This window comes from Balaenoptera borealis, assembly GCF_965194805.1.
Source record: "Balaenoptera borealis genome assembly, chromosome: 2".
In the NCBI taxonomy this organism is placed as follows: domain Eukaryota; kingdom Metazoa; phylum Chordata; class Mammalia; order Artiodactyla; family Balaenopteridae; genus Balaenoptera; species Balaenoptera borealis.
In genome coordinates this window covers 173,200,587-173,222,722 of record NC_138867.1, presented here as the reverse complement: position 1 = coordinate 173,222,722, position 22,136 = coordinate 173,200,587, and the positions used below count along the sequence as shown (strand labels likewise).

The window sequence follows — 22,136 nt, the reverse complement described above, 5'->3', positions numbered from 1 at the left end:
CCCCAAGAGAATGAGATTTTCCTCACCTTTCCTTCCTAACTTTTGCCCAACTGTCTCTTGCACACACTGAGGACACACGATCTGTGCCCTGAATTTTACTTAACAATATTGAGCCCCCACCCCCACCACTCACGTTAATAAATAGATATCTGAGCATCACAAAAACGATGAATTAGAAAACACATTAGATTACTGGAAAACAGCCCCCTCGTAGCATTTCTTTGGAAACGTCCACCTCCCTCCCGTTCCATCTTCACACAAGCCTGCGGGGTCGTTATGACTCCATTCTACAGGTGGACAAACTGAGGCTCACACAGACGGCCCACGCGGGGACTGGATTTGAAGCCAGGTCTGGGGACGCCAGGGCCCACTCGCTTGGTACTCAACAACCCTTGAGGACATCCCAGGGAGGTCGAGAACTAGAGTGGTAAAACCCATGTTGCAGCAGAGGAAACTGAGGCTCAGATCTTGAGTCCCAAACCAGATCCTGACTATCCAGGTTCGACTCGTGACACAGCCGGGTCTTATACAAATGGAAGTTGGATGGCGAATCAGGCTGGGATCCTGGCGGGAGCAGTTGCTCGGTGGCAGGGCAGATTCTGAGCTCTGACACCTTTACCGCACAGACCCAAGTTCAGAGCGCTCAGCGTCTTGGGGTGGGGGTCGGGGTCGGCTGGGCTTCCCGGGCAGGCCTGCAGATTGACGTCACTTCGAGCGGGCCGCTGCGGTGGGTAGGAGGCACTTTGTGTCTTTAAGACCGTTTGGAGGCGGGCCCTGACGGCTGACTCCGCCAGGAGCTCTCCTCCCCTTTAAGGCGCGCGGCAGGGGCGGGGTCCCGACGGCCCCTTTAAGGCGCCGTCCGCGTCCGCCGGCAGAAAAGCGGCTTAAAGGCGACGCGTGGCGCGATGGCGGCGACCCCACGCGCATGCCGGGGGCACGGGCGGCCCCTCCCGGTGCTGCTGCTGCTGCTGCTGTTGGCGCTGCCGCCTTTGGAGGGCCCGCCGGGCGCCGCCGCCTACTTCCCAGAGGAGCGCTGGAGCCCCGAGTCGCCGCTGCAGGCGCCGCGCGTTCTCGTCGCGCTGCTGGCGCGCAACGCGGCCCACGCGCTGCCTGCCACGCTGGGCGCGCTCGAGCGGCTGCGGCACCCCCGGGACCGCACAGCTCTGTGGTGAGCGCGGCGCCCGCGGCCCCGCATCCGGCCTGCTGTCCCCATCCCGGCGGGTCCACGCCGCGCCCCGCCCGCTGTCCTGGCACCGGGCGGGGCGGGCCAGCCCCACGCGTGCCTTTTGCTTGCTGTCCCCCATCAGGGCAGGACAAACCTACGCGTGCCTTCCTGCTTGCTTTTCCCCTGCCGCATTAGCACCAGCCCGAACGGCGCTTTGCAAGCTGGCCTCTTTAGGGTGGGGCGGCCCACAGCTCTGCCTTCTGGCCCCCACATTAGGGCATATCCGGGATCACCCGTGCCACACTGCCGGGGACTAACCCGCGAATCCACTTGGGAGCACACACAGCTTCAAAGGGAAGCTTGAGAACCCGCCCCCACCCCCAGTTGGGGCGTTGCAGTGGCCCACATTGCACGGCTACTAACTGAACGTCTTTCCGCTCCTGCTGCTGTATTGCTCCCTGAACCCAGCCTGAATCGGACCTCCTGCCTTCTGACTACTGGAGTGGGTGGGTGGGGTGTGCGACGGATGGCGGAAGGTTGGGGGGAGTGGATCCTTCCTAGAAGCAGAATGGGGCAGGGCCATGAACAAGCCTGACTGGTGACTTACCGCTTCCTACCTCAGTTTCTTCATCTGGAAAATGGGGATACAAATACAATTCTAGTTGGGTTGTCTCTGAAGATGAACAGGTTACTGAGTGTGAAGCCCTTGCGCCTGGCATCAGTGACCAGAGCCGTGGTTATTATTATCATTACTGTTATTATTGTCATCGTTGCTATCCTTGTTGTTGACTAAATAACAGTTATTTTGGGAGAATAACTCTCAGCTGTTGGTCACACTAGACTTCCAAATATTCCTTTTCCCTCCAGGCCGGATAATCCAAGCACACAGTTGGTGTTTAAGAAATGTTTGTTGAATGAATGAGTGACCACAGCCCACTCCAAAGTGGTATTGCTCATAGGAGAGAATTGAGGAAGGTGGGGCAGGGCTGCGTGATATATATGTATTTTTATTAAATCTCACATATTTAGCAGTGAATGTGGTTATAAGATCCTAGATGCCCCATACTACGAACATCATCTAATGTGTGTTTCCAAAATTAGCTTGTTTAATCCCCTCTGCAGCCCAGTGAAGTGGGCCCTGTCCTCACCCCCTGTGTCACAGATGAGGAAATTGGGGCACGGAGCGCGGAAGTGTCTTGCCCAGGGCTGTGTAGCTGGTGGGAGGCCCAGCCAGGTCGTGGGAGCCCTTGTTGCCTTGCTGCTGCTCGTCCTGCCTTGGTCTCCCTAACTTCACTCACTGGCCTGTGCTGTCTGCAGGGTGGCCACGGACCACAACTCAGACAACACGTCAGCCGTGCTTCGGGAATGGCTGGTGGCCATGAAGAGTTTGTACCACTCTGTGGAGTGGCGGCCGGCAGAGGAGCCCAAGTGAGTGCCAGGCCTTGCCCTGCCCCCTGCCCCCAGCTGGACTTGGCTGTGCCCCTGCTCACACACCCTCCATGACTCCCCATCATCCTGGGCCAGCCCCCCGCCCCCAGTCCCTGATGCTCCAGCCCAGCTCTGCAGCCTTCAGCGCTAGCTGTGGCTACTCTGACCCTACCTCAGCTTCACCAGTGGGTCAGAAGCCTCCCGTTGGACCTTTGCCCCCGCCGTTCGCTCCACCTGGAATTCCTTCATTCCTTGGTCTTTGTGGTGGACGCCCGCTGCTTTGTCCCCTGTGTCACTCAGCTGCAACATCAGCTCTGCTGCTTAGCGTGCCCGTGAGCCCCTGAGTGATGGGGACTGCGGTTCCTTTCACTCTTTCAGGATTAATGTCTGTACCCACCCACTGCCCAGACCAGATTAGGAGTCTGGGAGGACAGGCTCCGAGCTTTCTTGTGCTTTGCGTCTTCTCTCCTGGTGGCTCCCCCTCACCCTCAGGGATGTCTCTGCAAGGCAGTAGAGGCCCTTTCCCCTCGCCTCTGGGCCTTTGCACATGCTGTGCCCCCTACTGGGGACACACCTCCGTTCTCCTATTTTCTCCGTGCTTCTTCCCAGCCTTCAGATCCAGCTTACACATCCCCTCTTCCAGGAAGCCCTCTCTGACCACCCCACATTCAGCCAGCTCAAACCCTCTCTGGGCTCCAAGAATGCCCTGTGCTTCCCACATCACAGCTGCCTCTCTGCAGGTCCTACCCAGACGAGGAGGGCCCCAAACACTGGTCTGACTCACGCTATGAGCACGTCATGAAGTTACGCCAGGCAGCCCTGAAATCGGCCCGGGACATGTGGGCCGATTACATCCTGGTGAGTTTCTTGGCCAGCCAACCCATGGGTCCCCAGCCGAGGGTCTGGGGTATCCAAGGGAAGGCAGAGTGGCGGGATTCGGAGACCAGCCTTAACCCCATTTTACAGAGGGGAAACTGAGACTCTGAGAGGGGAAGTGAGTTGTCAGAGGTAACACAGCAAGTTAGCGGAGGAGCTGGGATTTGATCCTCGGCCACCTGGATTCTTAATCATCAGGAACGAATGGGCTTTTGTGTCCCCAGCCGACCCCTGTAGTTGCACACTTGGGTCATCTCCACTTTTATCAGCATCACCAGTGATGTGAGTTCTCTCTGCAACCACGATGATGACCTCGGGTCACTCCGAGAAGCAGGAGGATGGGGCGGGGGCTGGGAGATGTTGGCGACACTGAGCTGCTGAACCCTGACTTTTACTTCCTCCTTCTGGGCTTCTGGGAAGAGGGGAGCGGTTGAGGTTTTGAATGCAATGTTGGGTTACATGCCCACAGATCACGGGTCTCCTGTGAGCTCCTTCAGCCGGGTTCCTTGACCTGGGCATGGTCCCCTCCCCTGGTGCGATGGGCAGGGCATTGACAGCTGAGCCTGGTTGACCATGGAGGTTGAATGCAGTGATGCCAGTTTGACAGTGCCCGCGGTCGGTTTCCATCTTCGTGCCAAACCTCAAGCTTTGGTCTCTACCTTCTTAATTTATTAATCAGCATATATCTATCGTCCACTCCCTGTGCCCTCCTCGTGCCGGGCCCTGGGGACCCAGTGAGGGTCAGCACAGGCTGAGCCCCACCTTCCTAGCATCCCAGGAAAGGTGGATGTGACCAGAAAACAAACAAAACTGAATGAGGAAATATCAGAAGGCGGCCAGTGCTGTGAAAGGCACTTGATGATATATCAGTGTTCTGGGGCTGCCATAACAAAACACCAACACTGGCGGGCTTAAAACAATGCAAGTTTATTGTCTTGCAGCTCTGGAGGCCAGCAGTGTAAATCAAGGTGCAGGCAGGGCTGCACTCTAGGGGAGGATCCTTCCTTGCCTCTTCCAGCTTCTGGGGGCTCCAGGTGCTCCTTGGCTTGTGGCTGCATCACTCCAGTCCCTGCTTTTGTGGTCACGTGGTCTCTTCTCCTTATAAGGTCACCAGTCACTGAATTTAGGGCCTACCCTAATCCAGTATGAACCCCATCTCTTTTTTAAAGTAATTATTTTTTAATTTGTTTATTTATTTTATATTCTTTTCCATTATGGTTTATCACAGGATATTGAATATAGTTCCCTGTGCCAGACAGTAGGACCTTGTTGTTTATTCATCCTATGTATAATAGTTTACATCTGCTAACCCCACACTCCCAGTCCTTCCCTCCCCCATCCCCCACCCCCTTGGCAACCACAAGTCTGTTCTCTGTGTATGTGAGTCTGTTTCTGTTTTGTAAATAGGTTCATTTGTGCCGTATTTTAGATTGCACGTATAAGTGATATCATATGGTATTTGTCTTTCTCTTTCTGACTTACTTCACTTAGTATGGTAATCTCTAGTTGCATCCATGTGGCTGCAAATGGCATTATTTTTTCTTTTTTATGGCTGAGTAATATTCCATTGTATATTTATACCACATCTTCTTTATCCATTCATCTATCGATGGACACTTAGGTTGTTTCCATGTCTTGGCTATTGTAAATAGTGCTGCTATGAACATAGGGGTGCATGTATCTTTTTGAATTACAGGTTTGGCTGGGAATATGCCCAGGAGTGGGATTGCTGGATCATATGGTAATTCTATTTTCAGTTTTCTGAGGAACCTCCACACTGTTTTCCATAGTGGCTGCACCAGTTTGCATTCCCACCAACAGTGTAGGAGGGATGAACTCCATCTTAGTTTACATCTTAATTACATCTGCAAAGACCCAATTTCCAAATAAGGTCACGGCCACAGGTACCAGGGGTTGGGGGCCTCCCTTAGGAGGGGGCCCTAGCAGAGATCTGAAGGAGCCAAGGAGCCAGCCTCAGCGGGAGCTGGGGGCCAGCGTCCGTCCGAGGCAGAGGAAACAGAGCAGGGAGCAAGCCTGGGGCATTGAAAGACTGGCGAGGAGGCCAGTGTAACCAGAGTGGAGTGATGGAGGGGGTAATGCTGAGGTGGTAGGTGGGGGCCGGACTATTCAGGCCAAGGGAGGGATGCGGCTTTTACTTTGAAGGTAATGGGGAGCCATGGAGGGTGTGTGAACAGGAGAGGGCTAGGTTCCGATTTCTGATTTCTGATTTTCAGAAGTCCCTGTGGCTGCCGTGGGGAGCAGGGCCTGTGGGGCAGGAGGGGGGGCAGCAGGAGGCCAAGGTGGGGGCCTGTATGGGACTGTGGGTTCAGGATGCGTTCTGAGGCCAAGGGGACAGGCCCTGCTGGATGTGTGGGTGCCGGAAGGACCTCACGTCCTGGCCTGAACCTTGTGGGGAGGACGGCACCATCTCCTGGGAGGAGGAAGGATGGAAGAGGCTCCTCCTGGGATCCCTGTGAGTTGGCGCCTTCTCAGACCATTTTATAGATGGGAAAGTGGAGGCTTAGAGAGGGAAGTGACAGCCTGCTGGGTGGGGTCTCAGAAACAGTGAAGAACAGAGGTGGAACTCGAACCTCCCAGAACCGTCCAGCCCAGGGCCACCTTGTCTGCTTCCCTGGGTTTTGCTTTCATGGTTTGACGTTGGCTGGTTTTCACTTTTTTCTCTCAGCAAACCTGGGTGGAACTCAAGGTTTTGGTTCAGAACTCAAAGCAGCTTTTGACATGCCGTATATTTTTGTAATCGGGGACTTCAGTAATCCATATTGGAATGTGAAATCATTTGTCTAGTGTTTTTAAATTATTATTAAAATGGCCTCTTTTTTTCTCTTTTTACAAACACTGTGGGTGTTACTTGTAAGAAAATATACAAGAAACAACAAGAAGCTTGGAAAGAAAGAAAAAAATCATACCTTGTAGTCGTACCTCCCAGAGAGGCTTGCTCTCTGGCTGCGTTTTTTCATTGAGGTTCAAGTCACATAACATAAAATTATCCCTTTTCAAGTGTACAGTTCAGCGGCATTTAGTACGTTCATCATGTTTTGCACCACAACCTCTATGTGCTTCCAAAATTAGTTTCCATCACCCCAGAGGAAACCCTGTGCCCATGAGCAGTCACTCTGCATCCCCCTCCCCCAGCCCCTGGTGACTGCTGATCTGCTGTCTGTTCTGTGGATTTGCCTGTTCTGGACATTTCACATAAACAGGATCATGCGCCATGTGGCCTTCTGGGTCTGGTTTCACTCAGCCTGATGTTTTCTGGGTTCATCCAGGTTGTAGCGTGTGTCAGTGCTTCACTCCTCTTTCTGACTGAGTGATATTCCATTGTATGGATGGACCACGTTTTGTTTATCCATTCATCCATCAGCGGACGCTTAGGTTGTCTGCACAGTTCGGCATCTGTGGATAAGGCTGCTATAAACGCGGTGTGCAGATGTCTGTTCGAGTCCCTGTTTCCAGTTCTCTCAGTCTGTACCTAGGACAGGAATTGCCGTAACTCCATGTTTCACTTCCTGAGGAACTGCCAGACTGTTCTGGCTGTTTCCACTGCAGCTGTATTCCAAGGTCACAAATTCACATGTCCGCAGGGGTCTGGGCAGGAACATAACAGGACCGCACGGCTTGTCCCAAGGGACAGCCACCTCCCATCTCCAGCTGGGGCGTGCCACTTGGGAATGCCCTTCCCGCGTTGCTGGAGAAGGCAGGGATTCTAGTTTTTGCTCTTGTTTATGGCAAGTGATTCATACATTCTAAAAATCCTGCATGGGGGGCTTCCCTGGCGGTGCAGTGGTTAAGAATCCGCCTGCCAATGCAGGGGACACGGGTTGGAGCCCTGGTCCGGGAAGATCCCACATGCCGCGGAGCAGCTAAGCCCGTGCGCCACAACTATTGAGCCTGCGCTCTAGAGCCCGTGAGCCACAACTACTGAGCCTGCGTGCCACAACTACTGAAGCCCGCACTCCAAGAGCCTGTGCTCCGCAACAAGAGAAGCCACCGCAGTGAGAAGTCCGTGCACCGCAACGAAGAGTAACCCCTGCTTGCCGCAACTAGAGAAAGCCCGTGCGCAGCAACGAAGACCCAGCGCAGCCAAAAATAAATAAATAAAATAAATAAAATTTTTTAAAAACCCAGAAAAACCCTGCATGGGTAACGGAAAGCATATCTGTGGACCAGATGCATTAAAAAAAAAACCCACCTCCTAATAATAGTTGTATAATATATCATGCCGTGTGTGTTTTCACATCCCAGTAGACAGGAACGTCCTTACCTAATTGTTTCCTGTGGCTTGATTTTTCAGTTGTCTCGACACATTCTGCAAGGGGACAGCAGGGCAGGGCCAAAGTTTCTGTAGCTGATTCTCCACTGCTAGACTCCTGGGTCGTTCCCAGTTTGTGTGATGACCAACCCTGCCATGAATATTCTGGTGTGGCCTTTCTGGAAGGTGTTGGTGACATACGGTTTTGGGGGGGCAAGCAGGCACCCCCCACCATGATGACCCTATTCATGGGTTGGTGAGTTTCCTTCCAGGCTGCAGCAAACAAGTTATCATCTTTTTACCCCAACATTCAAGGTGTTAAAAAAAAAAAAAAAAGCCTTATGTAAAGATCCCATTTTTACGAATTTTTTTGTTGGCATTTAACTTACATAGAAAAAAGTGTGTTCCAGCCCCGACTGTCCTCCTCATTGACCAGTGCTGCCCATCTTAAAAGTTCCCCTAAAAGGAGCCACATGATGCACCCGCTGTCACTTCCCGTGGCTCGCCAGCACCGTGTGTGGGACCCATTTGTGTCGCTTCGTGCTGTGTGGTCCGTCCCTTCTCTTGCAGTGTCGTGTATTTCATTGTGTGAACGTAACTCTGCTGGTGACTTAGGCAGAGCTGTCCGTTGAGGAGCAGGTGGCTTCCAGGGCCGCATGTGCTATTCCAGGCGCCCCCCTCCCCAGGGCTCCGGCCTCTGCCCCAGCTGTTCCAAGCTGTGGCCTAGCCTGGCTCACTCTGGCGGCCCACACTGATGCCATGTCGGGTGTTTTGCAGTTTGTGGACGCGGACAACCTGATCCTCAACCCTGACACGCTGACCCTGCTCATCGCTGAGAACAAGACGGTGGTGGCCCCCATGCTGGATTCCCGGGCTGCGTACTCCAACTTCTGGTGTGGGATGACCTCCCAGGTCAGGGGGTTACCGTGGTAGGGCAGGGGCCTGGGGGTGGTGGGGGCTGGATTTGGAGTCTAACTTATCCTCACACTGCCTCATGGTGAGCATCTGATAAACACTATTGTGATAATCCTTAAATAGACCTTGAGGGAGGGTCTACGATTGTGTGCCCCCTGCCCCTACACCCATTACTGAGGCAGAAACACAAATGCAGAGAGAGGAAGCGACTTGCCTGCGCTCACATAGCTATGACGTGATGGTGCCAGGATGGGACTTCAGGCACAGCTTGATCCAGGTGTTCAAACAGTATTCCTCTTCCTCCATGCCTTGCGTGGCTTCATTTCCAAACTCCTGGGGAATGATCCCAGCAGCATTCAGCCAAAGTCCACTCTGATAGAACCTTGTCCAGTCTCCTCCTACCCCTGAACCAATTACTGAAGTCAGGAAAATGTCAGGCTCTGATTGTCCCACCCAGTGATGAGGGTGGGGTTTTAGGCAAAGCCAGGGAGAGTGAGGGGCTGGTGATGGAGCAGGGCTGTGCCAGGGGAAGGGGGCTGGGTGGCTAGAGCCAGGATACTGATCCATCCTATCTCCTCCTATCTTTTTGTTTTGAATTGATGTGTAATTCACAAAATATAAAGTTCACCATTTTAAAGTGAATAATTCAGTGGTTTCTATATTTTAAAGTATGTCATAGAAATCTAAATGTTATATGCTAACAATTCCAGTTCATAAAGGATAGGAGGAAGAGAGAGGACTGTTCCAGAAGCTTCTAAAACTTCTCTTCTAAAAGATTGCCCCCCGACTTTCTTGAAGTCCCACTTCTGATGTTTAATTTTAAAATCAAAGGATCTCAAATATCCAGTCCCTTTTTCAGCTTTTTAATTTCCTTTCTCAAATGCTGCTTTTCTGATCAGAAGTATTGAGCTGGGTCTGCCAATGAGTGGCTGTTTCCCTGTGTTTCTGTGCCATTGCCCAGCAACTGAGACTCTGGAGCTGGAGACTGACAGGCCCTGCTCAGAGCCCTGCGCTCAGGGAATGCCCACCACAGCCAGAAACTGGCACCCAGTCTTACTCTCCGGGTGTTCTGTGCCTCCTGTTGTCCCGGGCCTCCAGCCTCACCTTTAGGGACCCCCATGCAAAACTCTGCCCGCCTCCCCACAGGGCTACTACAAGCGCACGCCTGCCTACATCCCCCTCCGCAAGCGGGACCGCCGGGGCTGCTTTGCAGTCCCCATGGTGCACTCGACCTTCCTGATTGACCTGAGGAAGGCGGCATCCAGGAACTTGGCGTTCTACCCTCCCCACCCCGACTATACCTGGTCCTTCGACGACATCATTGTTTTTGCCTTCTCCTGCAAACAGGCAGGTGAGCCCACAGGGGGTTTGCCATCATGGGGTGTCTCTCTGCTTCTTTGGGACCAGTGCTGAGCCCACAGAAGGTTCACAGAACCAGAACTGCAGGGTGTAGCGATGACTTCAGGTGCAGCTGTATCCAGGTGTTCAGATGATATCCCCAGGATATCTCTCCAGCCCTGGCTTTGCTGGGTGGCTTCACTCCCCAGGTCTTTAAGATTTGCTTATTGAAAGTTATTTCCATCTTGATATTTTCCTATATTCCCCCAAATATCTGTGGTTGAGCATAATTGTTCCCTAGTGGTATACTTCGGGCAAAAAAAAAAAAAGTTTAAAGAGGAAGAAAACATAGCCATATGCTGACCTGTCATTTATTTTTAAACCACGGTCAGCAAACTATGTCCCATGGGCCAAATCTGGCCCACTATCTGTTTTCGTATGGACGCAAGCTAAGAATGCCTTTTGGGTTCCTGGACCCAATTCCTATGTGTGTAGGTTGGAGGTGGGGGTGTATTCCCCACACCGACAAGCAATTCTGGGACCCCAGCAGGGTGTCTGAGAATTCAGCTCAATTCCAACTCGGTTCTGGCTCTGTCTACTTGGAGATAGCCTCAGATTCCACAGGTTAAGGGCTCAACCCCACAAAACTATGTCCCCCACCCCGCTTGAGATGCTGATCGCAAGTCCAGGTTGTCACCTGTGCTTCTGACCAAATGGCTAGAAATCAAAGGTTCCCGCGACTCCTTCCTTGGGTTCTGCTAATTTGCAAGAGCAGCTCACAGAACTCGGGAAACCTGTTTACTCACTAGGTTACTGTTTATTATAAAAGGATATAACTCAGGAACAACCCAGAGGAAGAGGTGCACGGGGCAAGGTTTGGGGGAAGGGGCGCAGAGCTTCCACGCCCTCTCTGGGCACGGTCCGAAGGCAGACTTGAGTTGTTGAGACAGAACTGTTTGGCCCACAGACCTAAATATTTACTGTCTGGCCCTTCAATGAAAATCGTTTTCGTTGGGTTTATCACTTTAAAAAAAGATATATACTCATTATAAAATTTGAAACCATTCAGAAAAGCACTAACACAGAGATAATGTTACTCATGGTTTGTCCAACTGCATCTCATTTTTGTGCATAAATGTGCATCTTTACTGTTCACCCGCAGTTTTGCGGTTTGCCTGGTCGTGGAATCCTGCAGGGACTGAGTCAGTACCGGTGCAAGGCACTCGTTAACAGTTCTGGAGTTTTTTGTCTTCTTTCCTGGCACTGCGAACCCCTGTTCTGGCTCCAATTCCCAGATGGAGCACCGAGGGGGGGCGGTCTCTGCCGGTTGCTGGGAACAGCTGGACCCATTTTACGCTCTGGCCCCATGCTGGGCCGTGAGGCTAATGCTCTGTTCGGAGGTTGCCTCCACTGCCTTATTGCTCTGTTTTCAATTTTGATTGTTGTTTCCTTGGCCCCAGAGGTCCAGATGTACGTCTGCAACAAGGAGGTGTATGGCTTTCTGCCGGTGCCACTGCGGGCACACAGCACCCTCCAGGATGAGGCCGAGAGCTTCATGCACGTGCAGCTGGAGGTCATGGGTGAGTCTGCCTGCGCCAACCTGGGAGGGCTGAGTCGCCTCCCTCTCCCCGCCATCTCGCGTCTGTGAACACTGACTGAGTGTCTGCTGGGCGCCAGTCTCTTCGCCGGGCACTGGGAACCCAGTGTGAACAGGTGGACGGCTGCCCCCCCTCTCACAGAGTGCTGGCTTGCAAGCAGCTGTGCACGGCATGCTCGGGGAAATGAGGGTGGGCTTTCTGGCGGAGGTGGCGTTAAGATGCAGGGTGAGTAGGAGTTAGCCGATAAGAGGATTGCAGCCGGAGGGAGCAGCACGTGTGGAGGCCGGGAGGCTGGAGGGGCTGTGAGCTCAGGAAACAGGTGAGGTCGGCGGGACAGAAGTGGGGCTGGTGAGCTGGGCAGGGCTGGCAGGCAGGGCCAGGGCGGGGGCCTCAGACATTCGGCTGAGGAGCGGGCCTTTTCCTCCGGGGCAGTCAGGAGCCATGGAGGGTGTAGGAGCAGTGAGGGCAGCAGGTTTCACTGATGGCCCTGCATGTGCGTGGCAGCATCTAGGACACAGCCATTTCGGGCCATTTTGTCACTCATGTCCCTGCCAACCTCCAGACCCACTATTGTTTGTTTAATATCTATCTTAATGGACACTTTTTTTTTTTTTTAACTTGAATACATTTTAAAAAGGAGACTATACCTGGTCCTGGAGACTACATACTTTTACCGTGGTTGCAAGCTCATGTCTTTCTAACACATATACAGATAGATCCGTAGACTATTAAACTAGCAGCTGTCCCTCTGGTGAGGTGGGCTGAACGCACAGGGCCGAGCTGCCATTGATGCTGCTTGAGGAGGGGATTCTGCCCCGGCTGAGGGTCTCTGAAGCAACCGGATAGTGGTACGGCGTCCTCTTCCATAGGGGCCTTGCCCTGTGCTGACCACATCCCTGTGAAGGCCTGGGAAGCAGCATGGCCGTTCCTCCCACTGCACAGATGGAGAGGGCCTTGGAGGGCCAGGCCCCTGCCCTGAGGTTCAGTCCGTGCCCCACCCCCTGGGCCCGGCTCTGATCCGTTTCTAGAAGGTTCTGTCTGTGGCTTCCCCTTGTGGCTGAAGATGGAATGACACCCTACCTTCTTTGTTTTGTGGGGGCTTTGGGGTCTTTTGAGGTGACACCTGGAGGCTGCAAGGTCATCAGTGTGAAGACCCCCGCGACACCCAAGTGTCTGTCCCATGTAGTTGCCCAGGCTCAGCCTGGCAAACCCACCAGGCTGTAGTCATAAGAAGTGGGTCTCTGCCTCTTGCCAACTCCTGTGGGCGAGCGGAACCCAAGAAGCTTCTCCAGGCTGCCATAGTTTTCCTAGTTTAACTTTTCACATATATTTCCCTTGTTATTTTTGGTCAGAAGACTGTTTACGCTGCTGTTATAAACGGAAGGCACAACAGAAGCGTGAATATTTTCGTGTTTCTCAAGCGCCAGAGCAAATCACACAGAACAGACGGAAGGAGGGTCTGGAGGTTTCAGATATTTGTGCAAATCCTTCCTTACAGTTCTAGTGAAAACCACCTTTTTTCTCCACCTCTGTGTGGGTACCTGTTCCAGGGCTGTGCATGTGATTTTTCATGTGTTCAAAGGTCTTTCGGGACTTCCCTGGCGGTCCAGTGGTTAAGACTCTGCGCTTCCACTGCAGGGGGCACAGGTTTGATCCCTGGTCGGGAAACTGAGATCCCGCAAGCCGTGCGGTACGGCCCAAAAAAGAAAAAAATCTTTTTTACAATGAAATTTCAAGCTTAGAGAAAAGCTCAGAGTGATGCCCTCTGTGTGTGGGGAATCCAGCAACTTCCTTCCCTACCTGCTCATGGACTACGGGGTGTCTTTCCCAGTTGGCCCCATAAACTTGGCTCAGTGTAAATCCTGTTCTTTGAGTTTTAGCATACACAGCAGTGACAGGTCATATGTGTGCAGCATGATGATTGTTTTTATTTTATTTTTTAATTTTTTTATTAAAAAAATTTTTTTTCAATGTTATCATGTTTTTATTGATCAATCTGTGTCCAATTAAAACATAGACAACCAAAAAAATACCCTTATCTAAAAGCAAACAACTCAGGAACATCCAGATGCAAGAGGTGCATAGGGCAAGGTATGTGGAAAACAGTAAGGAAGCCTGCATTCCCTCTCGGAGCTCGCCGTTCTCTGTTTTTAATATCCTTGTCACCAGACACGGACCAGGCTCTGGCCCTCCCCAGGGTCCCCCACTGTCATGATTCCACCAGCTGACGGTTTTTTTCCCTTTTTGTGCTTCTCATCAGTCAAGCTGCTCAAGTGCGGTGTCTTCTGCCCCATGTCCTCGTCTGTGCTGTCACCGGGTGCTGCGTGTGGCTGTGGCTCGTTCTCTTGTCTTGCTGTGTAGTATTCCATGTAGATGTTCAGCCACCGATTCATTCACTCTTGGCTGTGTCATATGTCACTTTACCAGTCTTCTCCTGAGCGGCATGGGGGTGCATTTCCCATTTTTCCCAACATTGCCATGTGCGAGAGAGTTCTAGACATGCATCAGTGGGTGCAAAGTTAGGGAATATCCACAAGGTTGCCCTCACTTCTTACACCAGTTGCAAAATCTGGGGTCCCCAAGACCATGCTCAGGTTTGATAATTCACGAGAGGGACTCAGAGCTCACTGGAAGCTATTATACTCACAGTTACAATTTATTACAGCCAAAGGACACGAATTGAAATCAGCAAAGGGAAAAGGTGCATGGGGCAGCATCCAGGAGCGCTCCAAGCACAGAGATTCCTATTGTCCCTTCCCCGTGGAGTCATATGGGCAGTGCTTACTTCTCCTAGCACTAGTATGTGACAACATGCATGGTGTACTGCCCACCAGGGATGCTTCCCAAGCCTCCATGGCCAGGGTTTTTACTGGGGCTCCTACACACAGATACAGATGATTGCCACGTGGCTAACCTCCATCTCCAGTCCCTGCAGAAATTGAGCCAATACCAAGTAGCCCAAGACCTCCACCCTAAATCACACTGTTGGCATACATACCCAGTATGGCCCAAGCCCTGAGATAAACAAAGACATTTCCAAGGGCTTCAACCTCCCAGGAGCTGGGAGCAAAGGCCAGACCTCTCTGTGGTCAAGTTTAATTCTTCACCCTATGATGGGTCTAGGGGTGTTGCAGTTTTTGACATGGCTCTCTGGAAAGGCTGCATTGTGTTGCTCCTTCTGGACCCTAATGTGCTCCATTTTCCCAGAACTGATAAGAAAGGATGAAGAGATACCCCCACTTCCCATCAGCAGGTCCTTTCACCATCCACACCCCAAGTGGGCAGGCAGAGGCTGAGAAAGAGAGGGAAAGGGCACCTGGGATTTGAATTTGGGTCTTCAGATCCCAAAGCCTTGCCCTTGGGTCCTAGGCTCCCCTGAGGAGGACGGGGTGGCAGGGAGCTCTGACGGGCCCTGGATAGGAAGAAACCCCAGGGCACAGTGTCCCTGGAGGAGGCCCTGGCTGTGAGGTGGGAGGTGCCAGGTTGACCCTGAGCCTCGCCCAGGCTTCTCCCAGACAGAGGGGCCTGTGTCTGTCCTTTGAGCTCACACAGGGCCTTTGTTCTTGGGGAGGCAGATGCCACACTCACCTTTTCTGGGCCAGCCTGGTAGATGACCAGGAGCCTCACCAGGCCCACAGTCCCCTGTGGATCTGATCCTTCTGTGGGAAACCGTCAGGGATGTACCAAGACAGGGCCCAGGGATATGGTCTGAGCACTGCTCACAGCAGCTAAAAGGGGAACAATCACGAACACCCTGGAATTCTTGGCATACCTGGGCTCGTAGGTGTGTCACTCCAGTCACATGGCCATCTTCTCCCTGTGTGTCTTCACACTGTCTACCCTCTGTGTGTGTCTGTGTATCCGAATTTCCCATTTTTATAAGGACCCCAGTCAAACTGCTTAGGACCCACCCTAATGACCTCATTAAAGATCCTATTTTCTAAATAAGGTCACATTCTGAGGTACCGGGGTGTCAAGATGCCAAAGTATCTTTTTGGGGAAGATACAGTTTAACCCAAAACAATGTGTGTGATTTCATGGCATCTTATCATGACATAAACCTCTGAGAGATTTATTAGCCCATTTTATAGATGAGGAAGTTCATTCCTTTGTTCATTTTATGAGTTTGTGCCGAGCTCTGTGTTGTGCGTAGGGAGCCAGTGTGAGTGGACAGACCTGGTATCCGTCTGGCAGAACTCATGGGAGATAATCAGGGAGCCGGGGAGGTAGGACAGCAGAATGAGGCTTTGACGGAAGCCCAGGCGCTGTGGGGACCCCCGAAGAGGTACCTGACAGCCTGGGGAGGTCGGGAGACTCCTCTGCTGCCACCCGCCCACCCCCCGCCCCGTCCCAGAAGGCCTCTTAGCTGATAACTCAGGGGGAGGAGGGGAGGAAGGAAGGGTATTTCAGTAGAGGCCCAGTGTGTGCAAAAGTCCAGAGGTAGGAATGGGGGATGGGTAAGTCTGGAGCAGTGCCAACAGCCAGCGTGGGTGGGAGGCGGAGGAGAGAGACTAGCACTGATGCTGTGAGTGGGGCCGTGTCGGACAGGGTCTCCAGCACCAGGCTGAGGAGCTCGGGATGACGGAGCCACGCAGAGGGTGGGGAGGGGGCGTTGGAAAGAGGCTGGACACCCCCCCACTTCCCAGTGACCCCCGTGACCCCTCGGCTTCTCTCTGCCGCCCAGTGAAGCACCCACCCGCGGAGCCCTCGCGGTTCATCTCGGCGCCCACCAAGACGCCAGACAAGATGGGCTTTGACGAGGTAGGCTGGGCCTTCCCTCAGGGGTGGGGCCGGGGGCCGACCTGGAGGGTCCAACCGAGGCTCTGGGCCACAGGTCTTCATGATCAACCTGAAGCGGCGGCAGGACCGACGGGAACGTATGCTGCGCGCGCTGCAGGAGCAGGAGATCGAGTGCCGGCTGGTGGAGGCTGTGGACGGCAAGTGAGTCCCACCCCGGCGGGGGAGGGGCGGCTCCACGTGTGGGTGTGTAGACCTCGCGGGTGGCGGCTGTGGAGCGGATGTGAGTCTGACCCTGCGCGGGGTGCTGGCAGGTCTGCGCACATGGTATAGACCACGCCCTGGCAGCCCACATTGGGTCCAAGAGGGGTGCGCAGGTTGGGGGGTGGTGGCAAGGGGGAATGTCGCTAATGGTGGAATTGTGGGCAGAGAGAGTCTTCCACTGACCCCCTCCTGACCCCCCTTGCAGAGCCATGAACACCAGCCAGGTAGAGGCACTGGGCATCCAGATGCTGCCCGGCTACCAGGATCCTTACCACGGGCGGCCCCTCACCAAGGGCGAACTGGGCTGCTTCCTCAGCCACTATAACATCTGGAAAGAGGTGGGTCCCGCAGCGGGGCAGGGCCCTCCTCAGCCTTCTTAACAGCTCAAGGAGGGAATCACCTGCACCCCAGACAGTCTTGTCTCTTTAGTGAATGTGTCACCTGAACCCTGGGTGGGTGAGCTGCCGTCCTTCTCCTGTGCAGATGTGGAGCCTGAGTCTGGGGAGGGTTGAGCCTGACTCTAGAAACAGGTAGGGTCTGAGGCCCAGGACCTCGAAGCAAAACCTCTTTATGTCCACCCACTGTCAAATATCTAGAGCCTTGGCACCGTGCTCAAAGCTTACTAGTAGGAGTAATAGCCATGGTGACGATAACTAATGCAGACCCCACACATTGTTACCCCATTAGCCCCAGAGGCTCATCACACACCCTTGGAAGGAAAGGTTATGATGGGCGAGGATGCCAGGCACGGGCTGGAACCTGGACCAGCAGGCGTGAGGCCAGATGGGGCATTTGGTGTTTGAGGCGACAGGTGCTCAGCCAGGTTGCCCTCCTTTTCTGATATTCATCATGGAGGTCATGGGGCAGGGATTGCAGTGTCCGGGAAGCTGTAGAGCCAGAGGGGATCTAGGTTCAAGTCCAGCCCTGCCTCTGAGAGGGGTGAGCTCTGTGAGCAAGGAAGGCATTTCCCAATCTGAGCCTCAGTTTCCCCAGATGATGGAGTCAAAACTTCAGGGGCAGTCGTGAAGATTCTCTAGTTCATTCATTCTGGGAATATTTGTCAAGGACCTACTGTGTGCCCAGCCTGCTGCTGGTGCTGGGGACACGACAGCCACCAAGATAGACCCAGCCCCCTTCAGGGGGCTCACAGCCCTGGGAGGTGGGGAGACTGATGATAATCCACAAAGAAATGAATGACAATGAAATAAGTGAGAGGCATCTACAGGAGAGGCCCAGGGTTATGAATTATCCTCAACTGGCAGCTTTGGGTGATAGTCAGGGAGGACCTCTTGAGTAGGTGCCAGGTGAGCTGAGGCCAGAAGGGTGAGAGGGAACCTACCTGCTGCTGTGTGGGGGAAGGGTGCTCTGTGTCAAAGGCACAGCGTAGGCCCAGGCCCTGGGTTGGGAAGGAGCAGCCAGGCTGAGGTGAGGCTGTGGAATCTGCTGCCAAGTTGTGAGGAGGAAGTTTTGGCCGGGAGGTAGATCCAAACTGGTGGTGGTGTGTGTGTGGGGGGGGATGGGGTTTGCTTTTCTCCTGGTGCCCCAGAGCTTTTAAGCAGAACTGGCTTCGGGGTCAGGCCTGGCTTTGATCTCTCCAAGATCTCAGCAGGGCCTCCTCCCTCAGGTTGTGGACCGCAGGCTGCAGAAATCACTCGTGTTCGAGGACGACCTGCGCTTTGAGATCTTCTTCAAGAGGCGTCTAATGAACCTTATGCAGGATGTGGAGCGGGAGGGTCTGGACTGGGACCTCATGTGAGTGGGGCCTGGGAGGGGCCAGAACTCAAAGGTGTGGCCTAGAGCCTCTAGGTCGGAGGGCCTTTGCAGGTTAATGTGTTGGGCCAACTTTTGGGAGCTTGGCAGGAGGACTTGTTCTTGACCCAGAAGTCTAGGGACCTGGTGGAAGCCTGCCAGCTCGTTCAGGGTTTGGAGACTTGACTGGAGCCTGTGGGGTAGAGAATAAGGCTAAGATTTGACCCGGAAGCCTGGGGAACGTGGCTAAAGAACTTGGGGTGTGGCCTGGGGTGGGTTTGATCCGAGCTTGGCTGCAGGGCCAGAAGCCTGGGGGCTTGGCTGAGTGGGGTATGCCCACGGGAGCCTGGGTCTCAGACCAGTGCTAGGTAGAGTATGGCCAGCATGTTTCTGGAACAGTCCCTTGGCATCTCATGTAGGTGGGTTGGTTCATCCTCCCCACCCCACCCCTGCCCCCACCACCATGTGCAGGGCCCTGATGTGGGTTCTGGGCCTCAGACTCAGGACCATGCTATTGATAGGAGCAGTAGCTTCTCCCCTTCACTCCTGACTGCTCACCCTATCCGTCACCTTGCCCACCTGCCTCACAGCCCTCTGAACCCAGAGCAGCTCCCCTCTCAGCTCCGCTCTCCTTCCTGTGGCACAGCCTCCCCAGCTCCAGATCCTCCTTGGCGCCCTCAGAAAAAGCCCCCTCTCCTCCCTGCGGCCCCAGACCCCTGTGGGCCTGCTCTCACCCCGTCCAGTCACACCAGCCTCCTCATTGCTCCCCACCCCCCCAGGGCCTGACAGGGGCTCAGTGGATCTCTGCGTTAGCACTCTTGGGTGGGCAGGTGGGAGGAAGGTGACAGGGCCCCCATCCTGCACCCCAGCTACGTGGGCCGGAAGCGGATGCAGGTGGAGCACCCCGAAAAGGCTGTGCCCCGCGTGAGGAACCTGGTGGAGGCCGACTACTCGTACTGGACGCTGGCCTACGTGGTCTCCCTGCCAGGCGCCCGCAAGCTGCTGGCTGCCCGGCCGCTCTCCAAGATGCTGCCCGTGGACGAGTTCTTGCCGGTCATGTTCGACAAGCACCCAGTGTGAGAGGGGCTGGCGGTGGGCAGGCGGGCTGGGGTCTCGCTGTGGAGCTGGCCTGGGTGGGGGCGTGAGGCTCGTGGGTCCCAGGGAGGTGGCTTTCCCTCTGCCTGCTTCTTCCTCCATCTGGTCCCTCGCCGCCGCCCTCCCCCCACCCCTGCCACCCACTTCTGTCTCCATTCGTCTCTCACCCCCCAACCCACTGCGGCCCCCGTGCTCCCCTCCCCTGCAGGTCTGAATACAAGGCCCACTTCTCCCCTCGGGACCTGCGCGCCTTCTCCGTGGAGCCCCTGCTCATCTACCCCACACACTACACAGGGGACGACGGGTACGTGAGCGACACAGAGACCTCGGTCGTGTGGAACAACGAGCACGTCAAGACCGACTGGGACCGGGCCAAATCCCAGAAGATGCGCGAGCAGCAGGCCCTGAGCCGCGAGGCCAAGAACTCTGACGTGCTGCAGTCCCCGCTGGACAGCGCTGCCCGGGATGAGCTCTGAGAGCTCTGAGGGGCGGTGGCCATGAATCCAAAGCAGCCTGTCGCTGGCCCGGCCCCCGCACGCCCGCCGGGGACAGCGGGGCCCCTGTGGACCCCTGGCAGGCCAAGGAGGGCTCCCCACACAGGGCGGCGTCCAGCCAGCTCTTGCTCAGCAATCACGTGCACGCAGGCAGCATTAACGGAGGTGCCTGCTGTACGCCAGGAACAGGTGGATTGGGTGGCAACAATTCGTGCGCCCAACACTTTAAGCGAGTACTGGGTACCAGGTTCCTGCGTTCCGGCAGTGAACGAGGCATGATTATTCCCTCCCTCGGTGACGGATCCAGTCGTCAGGCATTATCGATCCCCCATCAAGAAGCAGGCGCTAGTGATACACATTCACTGTTTGAATTCATTCGAGTATTTATTGAGTGCCTACTGTATGCTGGGCACCATTCCAGGCTCTGGGACTAGTGAGGTAAACTTTCATTTATTCAGAGACATATTGAGCACCTACTATGTGCCTTGTACTTGTGACACAGAAGTCCTTACTGACTCGGTGCATTTATTGAGTGCCTGCTGTGTGCTGGGAGCTGAGCTTTGTGCTAGGGCTGAAGATAAACAAGATGCTTTTCACTCCTAATTGGTTTCTTCCCCACCCATCCAGAGAGCATCTCCTGTGTGCCGGGCACTGGTGATACAAAGCAGGATGACAGCTGTTCAGTCAGCATCTGATCACCAACAGAGATGAAGGAGTCCTTTCGTTTCTTCATGCAGCAAGCATTTATTGAGTGCTGGCTGTGTGCCTGACCTCATGGACTCCCAGTGGGGCTGACTGAGTTTGATTCCTCATTTCCCGCCACCCCCCTTCACCCGAGCCGTGTGCAGATAACATCCTCTGTCCACCGCCCAAGAGAGGGGGTGGCTCTTCCCTTGCCAGGGGCAGCCATGGGTTCCAGCAACCCCATGTCCTCATGCAAGGCCCCCCTGCTAGACCCAGCCCCCCTGGAGCGGGTGAGGGGTGAAGCTGGGGGCAGGGTCTCCCATGCCCACTCCTGGTCTCAGTTGCTTGACTGCCCTGCCCTGCACGTCAGGTGTGGTCTCTGCCTGCTCGATGGCGTTCCTCTGTCCAAGCCTTTGGTGGGATCATGCATTTGGGGCCTCGCGTGGGCTCCGCTGCACTGGGGTGCTACCCACGGCCCGGGCAGGACGTCCCCCGGCACAGGCTGGAGGACTCGCTGGGTCTTCAGCCTGAAACGAATGTCAGAGCCAGCCAGCGGTGCCTCATTCTCTGAGGGATAACTAACTGCTGTCCGGGTCGGGTCCTGGATAACTTGCTTATTTTTTTATTAAATGTTCCTGGTTGGTTTTCACATACATTTGTGTTCCCTTCTTGGCCCAATGCTCTGCTCACCACCTGTGCACCACCCACACTCCCCACCCACCCCCCCGCTTCAGGCCAAGATGTGGGAGGAAACCAGGTGCGGCGGGGGGAGTGAGACCCCGGGGTTCCAGTGTGCCCCATAAAACTTCCCCAGAATAGCCCGGGGGCGACAGATGGTCAACTTCACTCTGTCCTGCGGGGTCAAATAACAGAATGAAGAGGGGGGCTGTCATAGTTTGGAGTCTCCAGAAAACAGACCCCAAGATGAGGATTTGAATTATCCGAGAGGTGACCCCAGGAAACCCTGATGGCGGTGGGGACGTGAGGCAGAGAGGGAAGGAGCCCTTCAGGGGGTGCCAGTGAGCAATTGGCGGGGTGGGGGGAGGCAACTGGGGGGCAGGGGCAGCATAGAGCATGCACCTCAGAGTGGTCCCACCCCAGGGGCGAGGGAGGTGGGGCATTTATCCATCCTCAACAGCATTTGAATTTTCTGGGTCAAATAAGGGTTCTCAAGATTCTCAAGCCCTTTTAGGGTGTGCAGGCATATACCTGAGGCTTTTACAAAATAACGGATGGTGTGTGATCCTCGTGGAAAAACGAGAACATACAGCTAAACAAACCAAAAAAAGCAAAATTAAATCACACGTCCTCAGAGACGACAACTCCTAACTTTTTAGTGACAAACCTTTCAGTCTTACCCATTTGCATGGTACAAATATATACATGTTTTGAAAAAGAGGATTCGTGTTACATAAACTCTGTTACAACCTGCTTTTTTCTTTTTCTCCCACACAACACATTTTAATTTCATAAACACGGGATCAAATTGTACCCGGATTTTTTTCAGCAATTTTCTTTTTAAA

At 54.2% G+C, this 22,136-nt stretch overlaps 1 protein-coding gene across 2 annotated transcripts; it reads left to right on the top strand.

The window, feature by feature from the left end:
- The first annotated feature begins 58 nt into the window (after window positions 1-58).
- Window positions 59-21,266, top strand: COLGALT1 (collagen beta(1-O)galactosyltransferase 1). 2 transcript variants are annotated; one of them, XM_082380154.1, is made up of 13 exons: window positions 59-1,168; window positions 2,483-2,593; window positions 3,334-3,451; window positions 8,517-8,651; window positions 9,801-10,005; window positions 11,453-11,572; window positions 16,275-16,351; window positions 16,425-16,531; window positions 16,797-16,929; window positions 18,216-18,343; window positions 19,210-19,416; window positions 19,644-19,739; window positions 20,557-21,266. In XM_082380154.1, exons 1-13 carry the CDS (start codon window positions 906-908, stop codon window positions 20,585-20,587), a joined length of 1,731 nt encoding a protein of 576 aa, XP_082236280.1. In that variant the 5' UTR covers window positions 59-905; the 3' UTR covers window positions 20,588-21,266. The 2 variants fall into 2 exon arrangements, with proteins under 2 accessions (XP_082236280.1, XP_082236279.1); XM_082380153.1 differs by having other exon boundaries at window positions 63-1,168; window positions 19,644-21,266.
- Window positions 21,267-22,136: the final 870 nt, after the last annotated feature.